At 40.7% G+C, this 20,293-nt stretch overlaps 1 protein-coding gene across 3 annotated transcripts in view; it reads right to left on the bottom strand.

The window, feature by feature from the left end:
* The window catches only part of SOHLH2 (spermatogenesis and oogenesis specific basic helix-loop-helix 2), a 43,374-nt gene extending 23,133 nt beyond the window's left edge, over window positions 1–20,241 (bottom strand). Inside the window, exons 1-4 of one of the 3 annotated variants that reach the window (XM_081551829.1) lie at window positions 20,149–20,241; window positions 19,433–19,493; window positions 17,561–17,687; window positions 3,818–4,032 (exon numbers count right to left, since the gene is read on the bottom strand). In XM_081551829.1, coding sequence (XP_081407955.1) covers window positions 3,818–4,032; window positions 17,561–17,680 — 335 coding nt within the window. In that variant the 5' untranslated portion in view covers window positions 17,681–17,687; window positions 19,433–19,493; window positions 20,149–20,241. Of the gene's footprint in view, window positions 1–3,817; window positions 4,033–16,697; window positions 16,923–17,560; window positions 17,688–19,432; window positions 19,494–20,148 lie in introns of those variants that run through there. The other 2 variants (XM_081551830.1, XM_081551827.1) reach the window with 2 other exon arrangements.
* Window positions 20,242–20,293: the final 52 nt, after the last annotated feature.

Here is a 20,293-nt window from a genome sequence, read left to right as displayed (position 1 = left end):
TCAAACTTGATTTGCTGACTGAGCAGATGCAAGCACATTTTGTGTTCCCTCCCCATCGCTGTACTTCTCTGAGCTCACGAGAATCACAGAGTTTGAAGGACCTCAGAGAAAGTTCGTGGACTGGAAAATCACAATGCCAAACAGGATGCAAACACAGTGGATGAGTCTGCAACATACTCTGATGTTCTGTACTGGCCTTTGTAAGATAGGGTGTCTGGATGCATCTGAATTACCAAGTGTCAGCCTTTTGAATTTGGCTCAGTTTTCAGGACTGACCTGAGCCAAGGGTCAAATACTCCCAAAATTCTGGAACCAAGAATATGAATCTTGAGATCATCTTAAAATACTTTACCACTGGGTGGTATTTTGAGTTCATCTGGCTCAATAAGAATGTATTCATGAAATAACATCAAAATCAAAAAGAAGAACTAAAGAGCCTCTTGATGAAAGAGGAGAGTGAAAAAGTTGACTTATAACTCAACATTCAGAAAACTAAGATTGTGGCATCCAGTCCCATCACTTCATGGCAAATAGATGGGGAAACAATGGAAACAGTGACAGACTTTTATTTTGGGGGGCTCCAAAATCACTGCAGCTGGTGACTGCAGCCATGAAAGTAGAAGACACTTGCTCCTTGGAAGAAAAGCTATGACTAAGCTAGACAGAATATTAAAAAGCAGAGGCATTACTTTGCCAACAAAGGTCCATCTGGTCAAAGCTATGGTTTTTCCAGTAGTCATGTATGGATGTGAGAGTTGGACTATAAAGAAAGCTGAGTGCCGAAAAATTGATGCTTTTGAACTGTGGTGCTGGAGAAGACTCTTGAGAGTCCCTTGGACTGCAAGGAGATCCAACCAGTCAATCCTAAAGGAAATCAGTCCTGAATATTCATTGGAAGGACTGATGCTGAAGCTCTCATACTTTGGCCACCTGATGTGAAGAGGTGACTCATTGGAAAAGACCCTGATGCTGGGAAAGATTGAAGGCAGGAGGAGAAGGGGATGGCAGAGAATGAGATGATTGGATGGCATCATTGACTGAATAAACATGAGTTTGAGCAAGCTCCAGGAGTTGGTGATGGACAGGGAAGACAGGCGTGCTGCAGTCCATCGGGTCGCAAAGAGTCGGACATGACTGACTGAACTGAACTTTACTAGGAATGTCAACCTATAATCAAGACATGTCATCATTCTTGAGGATGTCAGGGTATAAAGTACTATTATTTTTATGAATATTTAAAACTGATTCATGATTAGTCCCAGGCCAAAACCATAGTTCTTCTGTAAGAATAAATTTTAAAATCTTTTTAATGAGCTTGCTTGCATTTTCTCCTAAAAGAAGTTTATATAGCTAACAGAGTACACATTCATTCTCATTTGCAATAGAAAGCCATATGTATTATAGATATACATACATTTGTGATCATGTGCTCTGACACTGAAAATAAACATGGACCAGTTTCACTCTATAGTAAGTTCTTTACTTACTGGCAGGGCACGCAAGTGCCCAAAGAGAGAAGAGTAAGGTAAATACTTCTATATTTTCCTGAACCTGTCCAGATTTTGAGATAGAACAACAAAGCTCTAAGGGGAAAAATACAAAATACAGCATAAAAAAAGCTAAGCTGAAACCCTTTATCTTGGGTTAGTTATTTAATGTTAGCCCAAAACTCATGAGATAAAGTGTTCTAGGAAAGATAAAGATTTAATGCCTTATAAATGGAGCAAGATGTTCATGAGACTCATTATCCTAAGAAAATGTATAGCCTCAAAATATAAACATGGTCCATAAGGGTATAAATAAGCCATAAAGTCACAACAGTTCTGAGGACAAGAAAGGGAATTTCAGAGACATTTCCAGCTGCTGAGGTCAGTATCAGGAAACACAGAGCTTCCACAAAGAAAGCTTTGTCCCTTTTTCAAAGAGGAACACAAAAGTTAGGACTCACAGTCCTTTTGAGGTATGCTCACCCACCCATACCTAGAGCAAAGTATGGAACACCCGGTATTAGTCAATACCTAAACTGAATATTGAGAATAACATAATGAGACCAAAAAAGGAGAAAACCAAATTCAAGTGTATTCGACAAATTATCTATTTTTTTCTTTTCAAACAAATGATTTTACAGCAAAATAACCAAACTATCATATACATGTCTGTATACTTAGTTCCTTTATCTGCCTTCTTCTCTCTGCTAACACATCTTAAGCTATGCTATTCAGAGCAGAGAAAGAATCCACAGAGGGAAGGATCACACAGAGGCTCTCTCCTCTGTCCTTGAAGCTTTTAACAACTGTGACTAGACGTAAAGCCTGTTCTTCAACATAACTTTAATCTTATCCTGTTCAAAATGTAGCCTCAATCATGCACATGCACGAGGCCTTTACTACATTTGGAGGAGCATGGCTAGACTGTGGCCCCTGGAATGAAGCGAGATCAGCCACCCGGCTGGTCCACTGCTCTTCCAGAATGATATGTTTAGTTTAGAGTAAGTTTGGCATGTATGGGATCTCAGAGGTGTAAACAGCCAGATCATTACAGACTTTTAGAAGAAAGAACGTGAAGGGAAGAATAAAGAATTCTAGTCTGAGTTGTGTGAACACAAGCCATGTGGTCTCATGCAAGTCACTTCAGCCTCAGGTTTCTAATCCGCTGAGTAGGAATGACAAAGCCCTGCCCCCATAAAGCTGTTGTAAATTCTTTAAAATGCTATATAAGTGAGATATTACTATGCACCTTCAATGAGAGGTATTCTATGTTTAGGAGACTTTTTGAAAAGATGTATTAGTAAAATAGGTATATCTTCAGAAAGAAGATTGTACACAACATGTTTTGGAAGTGAAATCCTCTTTGAGGTAATTTGCCTGGTTTGTTTAGTTCATATTCTGAGTAGAAAGCCAATGAAATTCATAAGACCAAAAGTTCCAAGAAACCCCAGGAGCAGGGTCTGTATTGTCTTATCTTTAACAAGTAACCAGTGGCTCTGGCTTTTTCCCAGTCCCATCTTTCTTTTCTCCTAATGTAATATTCTTGCTCCTTTTTATTCTGGGATTACAGTATTGCTCTGAACTTTCTTCTTTGGTCTAGAAAGAGCTCTCCTATAATGATGAGAAGTCCTTAAACATATATCAATATTATTTGCAATTACACTTCATCGAGTCTTCTCACAGAAGGGAAACGCATTCAATCTCACCTAATCCTATTTAAAAACATCCTAAATGACTCAAAATCATATGTAATCAAGCAAGGAAGAACCTAACTCTTCACCTCTAGAGTCCAGATCTCCAGAGTGAAGTGGGTCAAACAGAAGCAGAACTTCTATGGACCTGATGGATGAAACAAGAGTAATGGATGCGGTATTGACTTGGACTCAGTGGATACAGAGAGACTCATGGCTCTTTCACATCAGGACATTTCTTGAAAGAGACACCTTCAGCCCACAGCCATTATGACCCAGAGTGGTAACCTGCTTTAGTATCTGCTATAACAATTAATGAACTCTGAAAAGATATGCCATGCTAATGACATCATTATTAAAAAGGAGTGCCTATCAAATTAAGGGAAGCATTATATATCAAATAAATTTCTACGACTTAATTCTTATACCCTCACCCTCATCTATTACTTTTTAAGTTAAAATGACAATTTTTATAATAGCATGCCAAACTGGCCATAAAAACAAAGACATATGTAGAGATTTTGCCCTCGAAAATATCTCTCATCTTAAAAATTAAAGTAGAATAGTATCGTCTTCTAAGGATTTTTACAGAAGCAAGTTTTAATAAAAACTATTCTAAAGATATAGTCAAGATTTTACCTAATTAATTTGACCACTTCCAGCTCCTCAGCAGTTGGTGAAGAAGTCAGCTTCAGGAAAACCATGTCGAACATGCAATCATCCATAAGTGCTGCTGCCTTCTTCACATCACTAATGATGATGGTGACTTTCACTATATTTGAAAATAATTTCTGTACAGTATCAGCCAGGTACTGAACTGTGACATCGCCTACTAATAAGAGGTCTATATTTGCCTGAAAGAGAAGGAAAAAAGCAGATGCACAATTAATGTCTAGGCATAGAGAACAAGTCATCACGTATGAGAAAATAAATAAAGGTTACAAACAGCCAATGACTGACTATTCAGCTGGACTGAATGGCCAACTATAAGCATACATCAAGGGCAGGAGCTATTCATTTCATGTCCTTAGAACCTAGGTATTGAACAGATTTGAAAGTCATGCTATTTTAAAGTTTTTACTTGCAAATACCATTCTACTGTGGTTGTCCTACAAGTTTCTTTCTCATCCTATTAACAATAGATAAGATTCTTTTGGTGCAGTTCCCCATTTGTCCACCCTGCTGCAAAACCTGTTTATTATTGAGAGAACCAAGCTGGTGCCTCTCCCACATGATTTATGTGTGTGTGTGTATGTACATATATATAGGTGTGTGTGTGTGCATATATACATGTACAAAATGTGCTTTTATTTAAGAGTGATTACAATGTACAAGTTTCACATTTGAGAAAGAACACACCACAAAATTTTTACTTGAAGATGTTGAATGTCCTTGATGAAAGCATTTATTAGGTGCTTAGCAATTTTAAAGTTTGTTTCTCTCTTAATACTACTTTCTTGCTTGTTTATACAAGTTTATATGCTTATTTTAAATGATTACTATTTAGAGGACATCTAAATAAAAGGAATTAGTAGAAAACAAAATGTTTTTAGATAGAAAATTAATACTTCATCAAAGGCTCCAGAAAGATAGTTAAGCAAATAGCATGGCCTTTGCAGTCTTGCTGTTGAGAAAATCTGATTTTTTTTTTTCATTTAAAAAATTTTAATTGGACTGTATCATTGATTTTGATGAAACACACATTTCAAAGAATGGAGAAAGATTTAAATGCCCCAATTCTAACAAATACTCAAACCAAATCCTTTCTTTGAATGGAATATACATGCTATTCAAAGTCCAAGATTAGGAACCAAAAAGGTTCTTTATTTTCATTTGGGGATATTTTCAAGCACATTTAGTTACAAAAAATAGAATTTCCATCTTAATATTTCATTTCTGTGTTTTATTCTACACACACATTAAATACAACCCAATTAAAATGTCAAAGAACAGCATTAATGAATAAGATAAACTTCTCTTAGTAGTTTCAAATGCCATATATATGTATTATATATGTATGTATGTAAATTTTGGGGGACTTCATTCTGATGCATTGATCTATTTGCCTATTCCTGGTTAACAGCACACTGTCTAATTACTAGCTCTTTATGTTTTATATTTGCTAGAGCATATGGTTCCCTCTTTACTATTTTTCAATTTGGTCCTTAGATATTTTCTCACAATGTCTCTTCCTACAGAATTTTATCATCAGGTTGTCAAGTTTCATAAGGAGTCCTGTTAAAATTTTGATTAAGGTTGGCATTTATTTTTAAAGATTAATTAGGGACTATCATTATGGTATTACATCTCCCTATTTAGGAAGTGTGACTCAGAGAAATCCAGTCTTATGTTGTTCATTTTTCTTGTTGTTGTTCAGTGGCTAAGTCATGTCTGACTCTGCAAGCCCACGGACTGCAGCACGCCAAGATTCTCTGTCCTTCACCATCTGTCAGTTTGTTCAAACTCATGTTCGTTGAGTCGGTGATGCCATCCAACCATCTCATCTTCTATCCTCCCCTTCTCCTCCTGCTTTCAGTCTCTCCCAGCATCAGGGTCTTTTCCAATAAGTCGGCTCTTCACATCAGGTGGTCAAAATACTGGAGCTTCAGTTTTCTAGTTACCTTCACATAGAATTTTCAAGTGTCTTTACACATTGATTCCTAGATTTTTCAAGATTTCAGAATCACTGTGAAAGAGATATATTTTCTCACTATACTTTCTGATTGATTATAGCTGACAAACAGAAGCACTATCGATTTCTGTATAAGGAATTTGCTTCAAGTATTTTAAGGTACTCTCCACTTAGTTCCAATATTTTTTAGCTGATTCTTCTGAATTTCCTTGATAGGTTATCATATAGTTTTTAAAAATGACATCTTTATTCCTGTCTCCAGAATTTATGTCTTTTACTTATTGATCTTAAACCATGGCTAGTACATTCAAAGGGCTTTCCAGGTGGCGCTAGTGGCAAAGAATCTGCCTGCCAATGCAGGAGACATAAAAGATGCGGGTTTGATCCCTGGGTTGGGAAGATCCCCTGGAGGGCATGGCAACCCACTCCAGTATTCTTGCCTGGAGAATCCCACGGACAGAGGAGCCAAGAGGGCTGTAGTCCATAGGACTGCAAAGAGTCGGATACAACTGAAGCTACTTAACACACACACACAGGACGTTCAAAACAACAGTAAATAGCAGGAGTGAATTGAGCATGCTTGTCTTGTTCCTGACTTTCTATAACAGGATATTTCAAATGTTTTTACCACTACTGAAGGTCAATACCCTTTACCAAGTTAAATAGTTCTCTATTTGGAGGCTAAGAATTTTAAATCAGAAATGGGTGTTAAAATTTATCAGCAGCTTTTTCAGTATCAACATGACTGTATTTTTTTCTCCTGTCATCCATTAGTGAATTACATTAATAGATTTCCTAATGTCAAGTCATCATTGAATTACTGGGATAAACCTATGCTTAATGCAAACAGATTCAATTCATTTATTTTATTTTAGATTTTTGCATCTATGTTCATAAGTAAAACTGGATATAATTTTGCTTTATGGTGCTGACTTATCTGGTTTGGGTATCAAGGTTATGCCAGCCTTGAAGAAACAGAAAGCTTCAAAATCATTCTATGGTCTTGAATATTTTATAAAACAAGAAATTATAGGCTTCTTGAAGTTTGGATAAAACTTGTCTGTGAAATCTCAGCTTGAAGTCACTTTATAAAGTTAAGTTTTAGACTGCCTTTTTTGTTCCTTAATGCTTACTAGTAAAATAAGTGTTAAACACCTACATAATGAAGTTATTGTCAAGTGGTTAGTGGTTTTTTCTTTTTTTAATTTTGGGGTCTATTGACTCATTTCTTGTTTCAGTGTATTGTCAACAGTGGATATACCCAACACGACTTCTGCTTTTTAGAACTGGTTGGTATTTTCTCTGTGACTTAATATACGATGTTTAATGTTACATGGATACTTGAAAAAAACTGCATATTTTCCGTTGGGCATATAGTCTTTACACAGCTTTCAGATTAAACTTGTTCATTGCTGTCTCACTTACTTTAGGTCTACTCGATCTTTCAGTTTATGAAACAGATGTATAAATTGTCCCTCTCTAAACATGGTTTATCAGTTTATTGATTTCTCTAACTATAGACTCTGTGTATAACTATAGATTAGGTACATAAAGGTTCCTAATAATTTCATACATTCATACAAATATGTAACTGTAATACTTAATATATAGTGACCTATGTTTATTCAGTATGTATTAACATACAAATATCACATATTGCTAACCATATTGAGAATAAACTATATTTAGAATATATCTTTTTTTAATGCTTTTCATATGAAATTTTATTTTTTTCTGTTATTCAGCAGTTAGTTTTTTGTATCCCTTTATTTTGAGGCTTTCTATATCATTTGGATTTTGTATGAATTTTACAAGTAACATATATTTGAATTTTTTGTTTTTTTATCAGATTTCAGATTTCATATATAATTACTAAGTTTTTAATAAGTAATTACATTAATGGCACTAGTTAATGAACATTAGCTAATTAAGGTAATCAATATAATGTAATTAATTAACATTAATTAATTGTGAAACGTTTATAACTTAACATGAAATGGTCTCATTCCTTTCATTTGTTATCTCAGGTTTTCCATTCACTATAATTTTGTTTCTCTTTTCCCAAGCTTTCTGTTAGGCTGAGCAAATTTTCCTTTTCCCTCCTGTTGTTCCTACAATGTTTTAAGAGTTAAAACTCCTTATTTATGTTCTTTGGTGGCATTAGGGCTCACAATTCAATGCTAGTTTTCTAATCAAAATACTCCAACAAGTTAGAATCTCTATTTCTGAACTCTGAAGATACTGGGTCATTGCCTTCTTGCATCCAGAGTTGCTGATGAAAAGAAAAGGCTGCCTTGTTTTTCTTTTAGTGCTTTTCTCTCATGCTGTGGACTCTGATCGTTTTCTAGGATGTATCTGGGTATGGGTCTTACTCAGCTCACTTGGCACTCAGTAGATCTTCAGCTCTAGAAAGTTCCTTCTATTATTTCTTTGGTCATTTCCTCCTCTCTGTTGTCTCTGTCCTTAGGAACAGTCTGTCAGATGCTCGGCATCCTAAATTGATCCTTCATATCTCAACTTCTGAGAGACTTAAGTTTATTGTTCATATTACTAGCTCAGGCTTTAGTCCTATTCTAAAGATTTTTACAATTTCAGTTAATTTAATGTGAATTGCTCATTTCTAATATTTTTTCCTTTGATAATTGATCATAGTCTGCTATTTTTAGGATATGATATCCCCTCTAAAGATACAAATTAGAAATTTAAAAAGTTTTTCCTACCACCTTTATCACCTATCCCTGGAACAGTTGTCTGCCATTCTTGGTTATCCAAACATAAATATGAATCAAGGACTCAGCTGAAACAGTGTGAGCAGGTTCCCCTGAAGGTGGGGTAGTCTGCTTCCCCAGTCACTATTTCTTTTAAAGGAACCACCAACTGTGGGTTTGATGTGAGTGGGAGGGATGGTGGAAGAAAGGCTGGACAGCAAAGAGGCTGGGACTGGCTATTTGTCTAAATAAAGGCAGGGTTTACTCTAAAAACCAAGCACTTGGGTTTTTCCCCCTCAGGGGTAGAGAGAGCTGCCTTTCCTTCCATTCTTGTCAGCTGTAGACACCTGAAAACTACCAATACCAGGAGCCCATGGCTCAGATAGAGTTCATTTTCTTTAGAAAAAGCAGTGCCTGAGTTTGGCTCTTGGCTTGCAAGCCCCATGCTCTGGCTGTAGTAGGAATAAAGGGGGAGAATCCCCAAGTAAAGAACTCCAGGGCCCCAGTTGGCCCAGGGTTCTGCAGATGGCTAATTCTTTACCAGGAAAGCGCCCTTGGGCCCATTTCATGTTCCTTTCTGCTAACATTCTGCCTGGACTCTCACTAGAATTGTTTTACCTGGGCATTTTTTCTCTTCTCCATGTCTTTTAAGCTGTGGGGGTTTTTGCAACTTTTGTTTTAGTGGCAATTTGATTCCATCTGCTTTCTAAATTTCAAACTTTCCTGTGTTTTTTTTTTTTTTTTAATGTTCAGATCTTCAAATCAAGATCCCATTAAGGACTAAGCATTGCATTTGGTTGTTATTAATATATGTCTGAGCCACAGTCAGCTCCCGGGCTTGTTTTTGCTGACTGTATAGAGCTTCTCCATCTTTGGCTGCAAAGAATATAATCAACCTGATTTTGGTATTGACCATCTGATGATGTCCATGTGTAGAGTCTTCTCTTGAGCTGTTGGAAGAGGGTGTTTGCTATGACCAGTGAGTTCTCTTGGCGAAACTCTGTCAGCCTTTGCCCTGCTTCATTCTGTACTCCAATGCCAAATTTGCCCGTTACTCCAGGTATTTCTTGACTTCCTAATTTTGCATTCCAGTACCCCACAATGAAAAGGACATCTTTTTTGGGTGTTAGTTCTGTAAGGTCTTGTAGGTCTTCATAGAACTGTTCAACTTCAGCTTCTTTAGAATTACTGGTTGGGGCACAGACTCGGATTACTGTGATATTGAATGGTTTGCCTTGGAAACGAACAGAGATCATTCTGTCATTTTTGAGATTGCATCCAAGTACTGCATTTTGGACTCTTTTGTTGACTATGATGGCTACTCCATTTCTTCTAAGGGATACTTGCCCACAGTTGTAGACATAATGGTCATCTGAGTTAAATTCATCCATTCCAGTCCATTTTAGCTTGCTGATTCCTAAAATGTTGATGTTCACTCTTGCCATCTCCTGTTCGACCACTTGCAATTAGCCTTGATTTATGGACCTTACATTCCAGGTTCCTATGCAATATTGCTCTTTACAGCATTGAACTTTACTTCCATCACCAGTCACGTCCATAACTGGGTGTTGTTTTTGCTTTGGCTCCGTTTCTTCATTCTTTCTGGAGTTGTCCACTGATCTCCAGTAGCATATTGGCCACCTACCAACCTGGGGAGTTCATCTTTCAGTGTCCTATCTTTTTGCTTTTTGATACTGTTCATGGGGTTCTCAAGGCAAGAATACTGAAGTGGATTGCCATTCCCTTCTCCAGTGGACCACATTTTGTCAGAACTCTCCACCGTGACCCGTCCATCTTGGGTGGCCCTACCCAGCATGGCTCACAGTTTCACTGAGTTAGACAAGGCTGTGGTCCATGTGATCAGATTGGTTAGTTTTCTGTGATTGTGGTTTTCAGTCTGTCTGCCCTCTGATGGAGAAGGATAAGAGGCTTATGGAAGCTTCTTTATGGGAGAGACCGACTGAGGGGGAAACTGGGTCTTGTTCTGATGGGTGGGGCCATCCACAGTAAATCTTTAATTCAATTTTCCATTGAAGGCTGTGTTCCCTCCCAGTTACTTGACCTGAGGCCAAACTATGGTGGAGGTAATGAAGGTAATGGCGACCTCTTTCAAAAGGTCCCATGCAGGCAGTGCTATACTCAGTGCCCCCAACCCTGCAGCAGACCACCGTTGTCCCATGCCTCCACCAGAGACTCCTGGACACTCACAGGCAAGTTTGGGTCAAAATTCCCCAAGCCAGGCTTTAATAGTACATGAACTGTGAACCTCCAGATGTTCAAGCTGGATTTAGAAAATGAACCAGAGATCAAACTGCCAACATCCATTGGATCATCGAAAAAGCAAGAGAATACCAGAAAAACATCTACTTCTGCTTTATTGACTATGCCAAAACCTTTGACTGTGTGGATAACAACAAAATGTGGAAAATTCTTCAAGAGATGGGAATACCAGACCACCTGAGCTGCCTCCTGAGAAATCTGTATGCAGGTCAAGAAGCAACAGTTAGAACTGGACATGGAACAGGAGACTGGTTCCAAATCAGGAAAGGAGTACGTCAAGGACGCATATTGTCACTCTGCTTATTTAACTTATATGCAGAGTACATCATGAGAAATGCTGGGCCGGATGAAGCACAAGCTGGAATCAAGATTGCCGGGAGAAATATCAGTAACCTCAGATATGTGGATGACACCACCCTTATGGCAGAAAGCAAAGAAGAACTAAAGAGTATCTTGATGAAAGTGAAAGAGGAGAGTGAAAAAGTTGGCTTAGAACTCAACATTCAGAAAACTAAGATCATGGCATCCGGTCCCATTACTTCATGGCAAATAAATGGGCAAACAGTAGAAACAGTGACAGACTTTATTTTGGGGGGGCTCCAAAATCACTGCACACGGTGACTGCAGCCATGAAATTAAAAGATGCTTGCTCCTTGGAAGAAAAGTTATGACCAATCTAGACAGCTTATTAAAAAGAAGAGACATTACTTTGCGAACAAAGGTCCATCTCGTCAAAGCTATGGTTTTTCCAGTAGTCATGTATGGATGTGAGAGTTGAACTATAAAGAAAGCTGAGTGCTGAAGAATTGAGGCTTTTGAACTGTGGTGTTAGAGAAGACTCTTGAGAGTCCCTTGGACTGTAAGGATTGACGACCAGTCCATCCTAAAGGAAATCATTCCTGAATATTCATTGGAAGGACTGATGCTGAAGGTAAAGCTTCAATCCTTTGGCCACCTAATATGAAGAACTGAATCCTTACAAAAGACCCTGATGCTGGGAAAGACTGAAGGCAGGAGGAGAGTGGGACAACAGAGGATGAGATGGTTGGATGGCATCACTGACTCGACGGACATGAGTTTGAGCAACCTCTGGGAGTTGGTGATGGACAGGGAAGCCTGGCGTGCTGCAGTCCATGGGGTTGCAGAGTCAAACATGACTGAGCAACTGAACTGACATGAACTGAATATATGTCTCCATGGACTTCTAATTTAGAATACCACCTCTGCTTTTTTTTGTCTTTTCAATATTTACTTGCTAAAGGAATCAGCACGCTGTTAAGCAACTCTTGCCAGGTAGACTGGGGAGGCCAGAATGTTGATAGGTGTGCTCAATTTGTCATTGTGAGCCAAACCCACTCTCCTGCCCCACTCTATTTTAAACAGAATAAAAATTCAAACTCCTTAGCATGGCCTTTCATAGCCTAATATCAACCCATGTCATCAGCTTCATGTCCTCTTTCTCCATTCTAAGAAGACAGCGTAACACTCTTAAGTGAATTTTGAAATCTGTAATTTCTACAGTAGAGATAATCAGAACTCTTTTAGAGTGTTTCCTTTTAATTTTGTAAACATTCCTCATTTCCATTAATATTTGGAGGAAGTGGGACTCTAACCCACCATGATGCTTTTGAGTGAAGAGTGTTTGTGAATCGCCACTGGGGCAAAGGGTTTCTTTTATACCATTACAATCCCTTGTGAACCAAATGCCAAGCAGTGAAACAAGGGATCCTAAAATGAGTAACTGTATTTTTGTTTTTCAATTAACCAGGTTAACTGAAGCAACCTATGAATGTCCAAAAGTAACGTGTCTGCTACAGATGAGGTGACCATTTAATTTACCTTCCAAACTGAGACTCATGAGAACAAAGGGGGTGCTATTAATCATTATACCAAAAAACACATATCAACTAGAATGTCCTGGGCTATGAATCACTTGCAAACCTTTCTAGTAGTAAAGTTTCTTTTTTCCTTTAAAACCTCCTGCCACTTTTATTGCATCTGCTTAAATATACTTGATGTCTAAGTACTCTCACCATTGGTATTTACTGAGTCCCTAACTCCAGGGCAGATGCTGTGCTGGGAATGCAAGGTGAACAGACAGACCAGCTCTCTGCCCGCATGGAGCTTACATCCCAGGAATCTTTTTTTTCTTTTCGATATTAAGAAAGAATGGCTTTCAATCCTTGGAACACAGAGAAAATAGTGGAAGATCACTGCTACTAAAGCTGTCACTGATCCTTCTTTTAAAAAAAAAAATTAGAGTATAACTGCTTTACAATGTTGTGTTAGTTTCTACTGTACAACAGTGTGAATCAGCTGTATGTACACATATATCCCCTCCCTCTTGATCCTCCCTCCCACCTCCCACCCAACCCCGCTGGAGCACTGGGCTCAGCTCCCTGTGCTGTACAGCAGCTTCCCACTAGCTACCTATTTCACACATAATAGTGTAAACAAGTCAATGCTACTCTCTCAATTCATCCCATGTTCTACTTCCCCCAATGCGTCCACAAATTGGTTCTCTATGACTGCATCTCTATTCCTGCCCTGCAAATAGGTTCATCAGTACCATTTTCCTAGATTTCATATATATGTGTTAATATACAACATATTTTTTAACAGCTTGACACAGTTTGCAGAAGAGGGCAAAGGCTTTTGAGGTAGGTTTAACAGCATCCGTTGCCTTGTTCAGTCACTAACTAGCATCTCTGAGTAAGATACCTACGCAGTCCTCATCTGGCCAGCAGGGTAATACTACTTAAATTACAGGATTGTTGTTAAAGAGAAATGTTTGTACAATATCCTGCAGGTGGTAGTACTGCCCTATGATCCCAGGTAACACCAAACTTGAGCACGTGGAACTCATTAAATCAAGGAGATGGGAAGGGGAGAGTAGAATTAGAAGGAAAATGTGTCCACATCAGGCAGTGAAAATAGCCCTAAACCTAACTGCTGTCTTCATTTCTTGAGCCACAGGTAATGCAGGTTAAGTTTTGAACAATGTGCATCAGTTACTAACATGAACCATTTCCTGGCTAGCTCTAATGCTTCTCACCGCAATATTCTGCTCAGAGGCCCAGTTCTAAATTCTCTGGAATTCCTCAGCTAGTCTTGTGGAGAAAAGTCAAGAGCGAGCTTTGATGGGCAGAACCCAGGTACTGGGGAGAAACTGAGGAGAGGTGGAAAGAGATTCTGAAAGAGATGAGGAAGCAACGTACCCCTCATGGGCCCTTCTGCACCTTGTAACAGGACACAGAGGGGCAGGAAATAAAGCTGTTCTGAGAAGAACTGATTCGCTCTCCTGTCAAAAGCTTCCATCTCTGCCCCACAAAATCAGCACAGGAGGAACATTCCTAAATCAGACAGATCAGAACACTGCCCCACTATCCCCAAGTAACTCAAATTAACTGAAGAGCTTCTAATCAACTTAAATTTGAATATTTATACAGTTAAAAATATCTTGTTGATGGTGTAATATGAGCACAGGTGATGAGAAGAATCCACTGATAAGAATAAAAGGAAAATGAATAAAACGTTCTGGTATATTCAGCTCTGGAAAACTGCCTTTAGTACCTCTAAGATTTTCACCTGGGAGCACCACGACCTGAACTGATGCCGGGCTTCATTTGGGGGAATTTTTTTTTTCTACCTGAATTGTTTACTGCACTCTTTTAACAAAAGCAATAGATATTCATTGTGGGAGGCTGGAAAATTCAAAGCAGTCCAAAGAGAAAATAAAAAGCATTTAATTTCAGCACTCAGGGATAATCACCTTGGTGTAGCTCCCTTAAGTGTGGGCAGTTTTTTACAATGCGACACCATCATCACCCAGGCTCTTCATCCACTCTGATTACTGAGATCGGGGTAACAGGCAGGGCACGCCAGTCTCTGCCATTTTTAAAACACTGGATTTCCATTTGCAATCTGTGGCAGGCTAAACCCTTAATTAGTAACAGCAGGTGCTGAAGTGCTTAAAGCAAATCGCTCCTGCATTTTAGTGAGCTGTTATTTATGTCACTCTTATCACCGGGGAGCAGCGCTGACAATCAGCAGCAGCTGGGCGGGCTTGTGCCCTGACCCTGGCGCTTGCTGGCTATCAGTTTCCCCAGGAGTCAGGGCTTTAAGCGGCTCTATCTGGAGAAATGAGCAAGGTGCCCAAAGGGTGCAGGTGGGGCTTCGGGGTCTCTTAAGGGTGGAAAGCCACAATCATCTATGTACTAACTACTTGGGCATCAGATACTTTATTCAGAATTCCACTGTGTGAAGCTCTGCCGAATCACGCACCCCCAAAATACTGTTTTTCCTGAGTTTAAATCTCTCTCTCTTTAGTCGCTAAGTCGTGTCCGACTCTTGCGACCCCATGGACTGTAGCCTGCCAGGCTCCTCTGTCCATGGGATTCTCCAGGCAAGAATGCTGGAATGGGTTGCCATTTCCTTCTCCAGGGGATCTTCCCGACCCAGGAATCGAACCCCGGTCTCTTGCATTGCAGGCAGATTCTTTACCGACTAGGCTATGAGGGAAGCCTGATAGGTGCTTCCATTTTGAAAGAATTACAAAAACCTCTTAAACATGGTGGAGAAGGCAACGGCACCCCACTCCAGTACTCTTGCCTGGAAAATCCCATGGACGGAGGAGCCTAGTAGGCTGCAGTCCGTGGGGTCGCTAAGAGTCGGACACAACTGAGCGACTTCACTTTCACTTTTCCCTTTCATGCACTGGAGAAGGAAATGGCAACCCACTCCAGTATTCTTGCCTGGAGAATCCTAGGGACAGCGGAGCCTGGTGGGCTGCCGTCTATGGGGTCGCACAGAGTCGGACACGACTGAAGCGACTTAGCAGCAGCAGCAGCAGCTTAAACATGGTCCACTTCCAAGTGGTAGAAATTTCGGCTCAGAAAGCTTGTTCTCAAGGAGTGAAGAGACTGGAGTATGCAGAACACTCTCGGGCACAAAACTCGACACAGCCCAGAAGGTTTCCCTCTCACATTTATCAAGACGTGAAATAGTAAGAAGAAAGTCAACGCCAACTCGCCTTGCTTCCTAGGGTGGGGTGGGGTTTAGCGTATGCTTCCTTCCTAGTGGGCTGCTAATCGCCTTTCATTATTATCGAAAATGAGTCACAAAAATGATTCTGCTTTTCTGCCGAGGGGATAAATAAGGTGCGCCCGCCGCCTCACCGAGGCCGGGGTAGGGGCAGATTTGTGAATAGCGGGGGAGGAGGGCAGCCGCCTTTTCCCACCAATGGCGACAGTCTCGACGCGCGTCAGCTGGTTTGGGGGTCGTGGGCGTGCAAGGACACTCCGGACGCCCCGCCAGTGAGCAAAGTGAAAAAAAAACAAAAAGGCACCCAAGTTGTGCAGACTAGAGACCTGAAGATCAATTTTCCCGTATTCAAGATGGTGACTAAAAGTCTCCATATCCAAACTGAAACGTGTGGAATCAACTTTTGTATACAGTATTCAGGCGAAAACATAAAAATTGCCTTTCCCGTTTTATCTGGTCACCAGCCCACAACGTCTTGCTCTCGGGTCGCCCCACCGGTGGTCCGGGGCCCCGAAAATGAGTCTGGAAAGGGCGAGCGTCAAGAGCTCGAGGGGGTGACTCTGTGACGACAACATGGCCCCGTCCCCTTCCCTCCTCGGGCCTCCGCTCCTGAGGTGACCGAGCGCGTCCCCGACCTCGAGGTGGGCAGGCGCCCGCCGAGGGCTCCCAGGAGCCGGCCGGGTTGCCAGGAAGGCGTCCTGGACTGGCTCGCGCCCCGCAAAGGCCCCCGGGGCCGTCCCCGCGACGAGCTGGCCTGCCCCCGGCGGAGCTGTGCCGCCTGACGGGGCCCCGCGCCGGCCCGCGCGCCGTTATAAACGCAGCTGCCTCCCCTTCCTCCTCCTCCTTAGCCTCTTACCTGCCCAGGGGTTTGGCCGAACTCCGGGCGGGTAATTGAGGCCGCCATGGCCTGTGGCGCACGTGCGGGTCCTGGGGCAGCCTCACCGCGGGAGGAGCTTGGCAGCCCGCCTGCCTCGTCTGCTGCCCGCCCCGCGCCAATGGCTCTGGGCCCCCAGCTGCGGGGCGCCCGCCCTCGGCCCGCCCTTAAAGTGGCCCTGCCTCCCGTCATGGCTCCGAGTCTCTCGGCAAGACCAGGTCGGGGGATGGGGGGGGAACTTCCGGGGGACCCGGGGAATGGGGATGGGCCTCACCAAGGTGCCCTGCGGGGCCTCAGGAGACCCTATCACTAGCAGCAGCCCACCTAAAGTTCCATTCCGCTTGCCCTGGGACCTCACACAGCTCAGGCCCGGGGCAAGGACATGTCTAAAAAGTCTTCAGTGTCTTATGGGAATGCTTTCAAGTTTAAATATTAGGAATTAGAAAACTGGATTTGTTTTTCTTTTTTCAAGACCAAAGGATGGTGGATCCCTATCCTATTCCAAGGATAGGGATGGTGAAGACTGATTATGGTGCTTTCTTTCCAAACTACTAACAAACTAAAAGTTTTAGAAACCTTTCATTTTGTCCTGTGAGTAAACAACAAATATCATCCTCATTTCTCAAGTGAGAAATCTCCAGGTGGTGGCTGCTATGAAACCTGCTTTGTTCAGCCTTGTTAGACATTTTATTGAGATCCACTGAGTGCCCGGACCCCTGAGGGGTCCTTTCTCTTGTCTTTACCGCTGGTGTTGGTTTCTTTCATTGCTAAAAAGTTGGGGTGGGGGGGGATGTCACTTTGGATTTGGCTAGACTCTTGATCTTACTTGAACATGTAATACACACGTGCTCTACTTGACCCACTGCCTCCCATCTCTGGGCAAGCCTACTGTTTCCTGAGCAGATGGTGGAGGTGTTCTGATTTAGATCATGACAGCATGCAAAAATATAATAGTGGATGTCCATGATTTTCCTGCGAAGAAAAATGCAGATAAATTTCTGATGGGATCATTCTGCATTATTTTTGGAAATGTACACATTTTAATAAATACTAAGAAAGCTGTAAATGGACCATAAAGAAAGCTGAGCACTGAAGAATTGATGTTTTGAACTGTGGTGTTGGAGAAGACTCTTAAGAATCCCTTGGACTGCAAGGAGATCCAACCAGTCCATCCTAAAGGAGATCAGTCCTGAGTGTTCATTGGAAGGACTGATGCTGAAGCTGAAACTCTAATCCTTTGGCCACCTGATGCGAAGAACTGACTCATTGGAAAAGGCCCTGATGCTGGGCAAGACTGAAGGCAGGAGGAGAAGGGGACAAAAGAGGATGAGATGGTTGGATGACCTCACTGTCTCAATGGACAAGAGTTTGAGCAAGGTCCAGGAGTTGGTGATGGACAGGGAAGCCTAGTGTGCTGCAGTCCATGGGGTTGCAAAGAGTCCGACAGGACTGAGTGACTGAACTGAACTGAATTTTGGCTCTATTGTTTTTCCAGTTAATCAGGAACTAAGAGTGTTCAGCTAAACATCTGTGAAGCAGTTAGCTTGCCTAATAATATCAACATAGGTGAATTCATCCCCAGGCATTGAGGTAGGGGTGAATTGAGGCAGCATTAAGCACCTTCCCCAGTCTGATAATCAAGTTTATCATTGACCTAAAGGTCTAGATTAGCAAGTCTGATGCTAATAGTGATGAAACTATTGTGGAAACTGACACAGTCATTGCTTTTAAATTTGAGTGTATGATGATTAAATTTATGCAAGAGGAATTAATCATTTCCTGTGCTGGAGGAAGCAAAAAGGTGATAAAGCTCTTTAGTATCAAGAATAAAAGACTCCAGGTTCCATAAGAACCAATTTAGATATTTGAGAAGTTTCCAATCTCCTAAAAGAAAGCAGCTTACTCTGTAAATGACCAGGCATCTGTGGAAACACGTAACACTCCCTGGGGGCAATTTTTGTGTCTCATGAAACAGTTGTCAACATCTAGAGACATTTTTTTTTCATTGTCACAACTAGCATCTAATGAGCAGACATCAGGAATACTGCTAAACATCATACAGTGCACAGGACAGCCTCCCAGAACAAAGAATTAATGTTCTGGCCCCAAATGTCAATAGCACTGAGGTTGAGAGGCTCTACTATAAACCTGCTGAATTATAACACAGAATTTTAAACCATTTAACTTCTTTATCACCATTAACATTCTTGAATCATACTCATTTTTACTACTAGAGACAAACGGACAGACGAACTCTTCCTGTGGTCCCCTAGAGTAACAATATGCTAGTTATATTCTTGATGGAAAGCTGAATACCAAGAATTATAAAATATACAAAAAATAAAAGAATAATTCTATATAGAGAAATATATTTAAAAACGTACCCCAAATCAACAATTCAAATTCCTCTTAGAAAATAGTTTTCCAATCATTTAAAATTATTAGCATTCATATGCTATATGCATTACATATAATGCATATGCTACATGCATTACATTATTTCCCCCAAACTAAATTATGTATTTTTCACGAAATTCAAATTACAAATAGGTTTGTAAGTAGTACAGTACACATGATCTCCTAAAATGAACTCGTGAAGAACCTATTCTTAAAATATTTGGAAATTTTCCATCCAGATATTTTCTAGAAACTGTCCTATACTTGGCTTGTTTTCACAATCAGAGAAATTTAGAATTTGATAGGAACCTAGAGATTACCTGATTGTCCTTTTGTTTAAAGATGCTGAGGCCCAAAGAATGCTCTCCTAAGTAGGTAGGACTGTAACCAAAGAGATTGAAAGCCAGAGACTTAACTGATTTCAGTCATTTTTACTAACAATTTTTTACACTTACTAATGCACTAAATTCACTTTTAAAATACATATACTTTAAAACACTGTGCTTGCAATATTTTTGGAATATTGAATCCAAGAGTGTACCATAACTTGACTGTTAAATTCCATTATAGAATTGTAAACAAGGGTATTTTTATACTGGTAACTAAGGAAGCTGACTCACTTGAAAAGACCCTGATGCTGGGAAAGATTGAGGGCAGGAGGAGAAGGGGACGACAGAGGATGAGATGGTTGGATAGCATCACCGACTCGATTGTCATGGGTTTGGGTGGACTCCGGGAGTTGGTGATGGACAGGGAGGCCTGGCGTGCTGCGGTTCATGGAGTTGCAAAGAGTCAGACATGACTGAGCGACTGAACTGAACTGAACTGAACTAAGGAAGGTGACCTTTGCTTCCACTTTTGCCATTTTCCCCCATCTCCTTTCAGGCAGTTCATCATAGAATAGCCAGAATAATCTTTTAAAATAAAAGTCAGAGTATTAACTCTTTCTCAAAACCCTTGTCAGAAAAAAATTTGAATTATTTTCCAAGTCTAACAAGGCTTTATATCATCTGACTCCATCAACCTTATCTCTTACCATTCCTAGGACCTCTCATGACCTCTTCTTCTTCCTAAAATACCAGGTAAGTGCAAAGCTAGAATATTTTGCCCTTGTCATCCTGCTTGGAATGCTCTTCCCCAGGTTTCTCCATTTCATGTAGATTTCTGTTATGATGTCATCT

Source organism: Giraffa tippelskirchi, chromosome 12 (genome assembly GCF_054371585.1).
Source record: "Giraffa tippelskirchi isolate mGirTip1 chromosome 12, T2T-mGirTip1v1.2.pri, whole genome shotgun sequence".
In the NCBI taxonomy this organism is placed as follows: domain Eukaryota; kingdom Metazoa; phylum Chordata; class Mammalia; order Artiodactyla; family Giraffidae; genus Giraffa; species Giraffa tippelskirchi.
Note: the sequence above shows the minus strand (reverse complement) of the source record. Positions and strands in the feature narration are given on the sequence as shown.